We start from the raw sequence: 4,420 nt of genomic DNA on the forward strand, positions 1-4,420 counted from the left end.
AGTCGAGTTCGTCTAGTCTAGGCGGATTTAGCAATGTATGGAACATTACCTAACTATAATATGTTTGTGTACGGAGCCAACAAATACTGTAGTGTTTACGAAAAATTAATCTACGTTACTTAATATACAGTTTCGTTTTGTCGGATCAAATAAAGCTGTAATTTTGATAATATAAATGATTATGATCAACATACGACTTTGGATTTGGTATATAAAACGGAGCCAACAAGTGTTTATGGGTTTCTGAATTTCGGCCGTTACGGAGTCGATTCAGTTCAAGATCTTAGCAATAAAAATGTTGAGTATATCAATTTCTCCACGAATACGTTTGGCAACATCGCCCAAAAATTTGCGCCGTTGCCACTCCGGGCAAGATCTACGCAACCGGAGTCGAGTAATATCGGGGAAAAGGTGGAGTCAGGAATGCACGGCAGTCGGGCTGGATCAACTTAGTGCCCAAGTTGGTATTTATATATATATATATATATATAGGTAGATACCATATTTTTATAATACCTTTTCCCTTCTTCCATTATATATTAACAAAAAAATGTTAATAAGTGTGCCTAACCAATTGTTCTTATTACGAGAATTTTGCAGTCGGCAACCGAACAAAAGGGCTACAGAGCGTCAGGTAGGTATTTAAAAATACGAGCTCTATATTGCATAAAAGGGGTTTTATGATGGGATAGATAACACTGGTGAGAGTTTTCGGAATGGATTAGTATTTGTTAAAATATTGTTATTTAAATGTAATTGTTAATTTTAAAAAGACAATGTAAAAAGTTTTTAACTTTGCTTTTGTCGGCATCATAACGCAAAACCACCCTTCTTTTTAAAAATTATGTCACATATTTTGCATAAATGAAAATTTAGTTGACTTTTCGCTCGCGATCAGGAAACATCTCTACTATCACTTACTGTAATCACTTTCTGAACATTTGACCCTTGCTCGTGATCGGATTTGTTGTTTTGCCTACGATTTGGATTAGTTTATCATGGATTCTACTTGTGAACCTAGTAGTTCCAGTCAGACTCAATTAGTTTTTGAGCAATCAGAACGAGGAGGACTTCTTTTATTGCGTGGTGGCTATCAGCATAACAAAAAACGCGAAAACAAAAACGGTACAACTGTTTGGTGTTGTGTGAAGTGGCAAACTCGGAAATGTCGTGGACGTGTAGTCACAAAAAACAATCTAGTTGTGAGTGATGATCCTCATACATGCCAACCAAATTTTGCTGCCAACATAATAAAGAAACAACTGAACCAATGCCGAAAATTAGCTGCAACGAAATCAGACCCAATACCAACGTTATTCAACAATGAGATGTCTTCGCTCGCTGATTTTGGCCTCGACCTAGTAGCAACAATACCGAAGTTTACATCAATAAAGAACAGTTTATACCATTCCAGAAATAAAGCACTGGGAGTGAAAAGAACCACATTTCAAACTGCTTCTGCCGTTGAAATCCCAGATGCATATAAAGACAAAATATTGCTGGCTGACTATACAGACCAAAGGAACAGAATCATAGTATTTGGAACACATAATGCGAAGCACTTACTAGCAACAGTTGAACATATTTTTGCAGATGGTACGTTTAAAATATGTCCTAAGCCCTTCTACCAACTTTACACAATCCATGGAGATTTGGGTAGTTCCGAAGAAACATCTAACGTTGTCCCGCTGGTATACGCGTTATTATTAAATAAGAAACAGGCTACTTATGAAATCCTTTTTCAAATAATAAAGTCGCAAGTGCCGGATTGGAATCCAAAAAAATTTCAATCTGATTACGAGGCAGCAGCTATGAACGCAATGCAAAAAATAATGCCTAATTGTAAAATTGTAGGTTGTTATTTTCATTTTAAAAGTGCTCTAAGAAAAAAAGCAAAAGAATTAAAATTAAATAAAAATCCCGTACATAAAGCTCACGTTGCAATCTGTGGCGCTTTATCACTTCTGCCACAACACTTAATCAGTGATGGTTATTTATATATAATGGAAGATTGTTCCAATAACGGGCAAATATTAGCTTTTAATGACTACTTTGTGAACGCCTGGATTGAATCTAGTTTTTTCGGAAAATGGTCATTCTACGGTGAAAGATTCAGGACCACAAATCATTTAGAAGGGTGGCATTCAAAGTTAAATAAAGGAATATCGAATGCAAAACCGTCATTTATTAAATTTTTAGATCTCCTATTGAAAAATATAAAAGAATTTGATCTCAAAATAAAACAATTTGAACAGGGTATTCCAATTTCATATAGAAACAAAAATGTCATAGATTTTGATAAACGTCTCGCTCATATAATTACGCAGCATCAAAACTGTGAAATTACCTTGGGTCATTGCTTAGAAAAAATTTGCAACTTAACGTAGTTATTAATATTAAAGTCTGAAATTTATACATCATAGGCTTTCGATTTATATGTATCAAACCTATACAGGAAGAATAATAGATAAGTCCTAAAGTTGATTTTTGTGTGTATTACTTAAAAAATATTATTATCCAAATCTGTATGTATCAAACCTATACAAAAAGGGTAATAGGCATTAAAGTTGATTTTGTAACACTTTATTACTAATGTAGTAATTTAAATATTGTATTTGTTACTGTTTACAGCTTAAAAAAGAATTAACAAATAGTTGTATATCCAGATTTATATGTATCAAACCTATGCAGGAAGAATAATAGATAAGTCCTAAAGTTGATTTTTGAGTGTATTAGTTAAAAAATATTATTATCCAAATCTGTATGTATCAAACCTATACTTACAAAAAGGGCAATAGGCATTAAAGTTGATTTTGTAACACTTTATTACTAATGTAGTAATTTAAATATTGTATTTGTTACTGTTTACAGCTTAAAAAAGAATTAACAAATAGTTGTATATCCAGATTTATATGTATCAAACCTATACAGGAAGAATAATAGATAAGTCCTAAAGTTGATTTTTATGGTACTGTATTACTGGTGTTATATTATATGTTACATCTTACTATTTAAAGTTTTACAAAGAAATAATATATATTTACATAATTAAAATATTTGTTTTATTTGTCAACCCTCCATCACTTTTTTTATTAATAACTATCTTTAAAACTCTCGGATGAATCGGACATACCATTTACTCTTCGGATGAATGGGGAAAATATCATAGGTATTTCAATATTTAATCAAATTTATCCGGATGAATCGGGAATAGATCTTGATATTTTTTTTTTAACGGCAAACAAAGCGGAAAAATAATGAAGATCTAACAAAAGACGTTTTGCAATCCGCTCAGGACCACTTTAAACAACATATCAAGAGGATCGCTACGACATTATCGGAATTTTTTTTGAAAAAATCGTTTGTTCTAGCATTTTGAAATTTTTACCACCGTGGGGGTGAAATAGAATTTCGTGGGGATCAAACGGAATTCCCGTAATTCGAACGGAACGGAACGGATTCGGAACGGGAATTAGGAAGCCAAACATTTTGTATACAAAATTTTAACCACTGAACCTAGGAACATCATATTTAGAAGTTTTGGGTGTATACTGATTAGAGTATACTGTATCAAGTTAAAAAAAATTGGCTTTTGAAGTTGAAGTTCCTTTTAACGAATAGGTACTCTGCATCGCCGCCGCTGCCGTATGACTACGGCATGATTACATTAAATCAATAATTTTGTAATGCTGTCCACAACTTGAAAGATCTTAAAAAACAACGTCTATCCCGGTTTGGAACATAACATAAGGAATAGAGAGTGGCTGTGTGAAAGGGCAATATTAGCACCGACCAATGAAATCGTGGGACAGATCAATGAACGAATGATGTCACATGTGCAAGGCGATGTTGTCGAATATTTGTCAGTAGATTGTCATGGACAGTGAACAGGTGACATCTTATCCTACAGAGTTTTTAAACTGTTTATAGCTGTCAGGAGTGCCGTCTCATAAGCTGAGACTGAAAGTTGGGGTTCCAGTTTTGTTAATGAGAAATATCGAAGCGCCGAGACTATGCAAAGGGACTCGATTGCAAATTACGCAGCTAGGACGCAATTTTATTAGAGCAATCACGTGATTGCTCTAATAAAATTGCGTATTGGCTGTGATCATTACGGCCATAGTCTTATTGGGCCTGCGTGGTTTTTGCCACCGCCGAATCAGGAGTTGGCTACGTCGCGAGGTGGATAAGGCCAACCAAGGACAAGCGTCCGCGACGCTAGGGCAAGTGACTCAGCCTGCGCCGCCCACTGCGGGATACGCGTAAAATAAATAATATCGTAACGTAGTTGTAACATAAGGATAAATTCGTGTAGTGAATAGTGAGTGTGTGACCATATCGTAATCTATCTACGTAATCCGATCAATTTTAATTAGGCTAAGCCGTTTAGATGTTCTTTTATTGATGTAAAATTAAGAAA

At 34.5% G+C, this 4,420-nt stretch overlaps 1 protein-coding gene across 1 annotated transcript; it reads left to right on the plus strand.

The window, feature by feature from the left end:
* The first annotated feature begins 493 nt into the window (after positions 1-493).
* LOC123702284 lies at positions 494-2,387 on the plus strand. The gene has a single exon (XM_045649992.1). It carries the CDS (start codon positions 999-1,001, stop codon positions 2,385-2,387), a length of 1,389 nt encoding a protein of 462 aa, XP_045505948.1. The 5' UTR covers positions 494-998.
* Positions 2,388-4,420: the final 2,033 nt, after the last annotated feature.

This window comes from Colias croceus, chromosome 23, assembly GCF_905220415.1.
Source record: "Colias croceus chromosome 23, ilColCroc2.1".
In the NCBI taxonomy this organism is placed as follows: domain Eukaryota; kingdom Metazoa; phylum Arthropoda; class Insecta; order Lepidoptera; family Pieridae; genus Colias; species Colias croceus.

Bases quoted from the DNA above. Each gene is read 5' to 3' on its own strand.
- LOC123702284 (XM_045649992.1), top strand. From the start codon at position 999: ATGGATTCTACTTGTGAACCTAGTAGTTCCAGTCAGACTCAATTAGTT.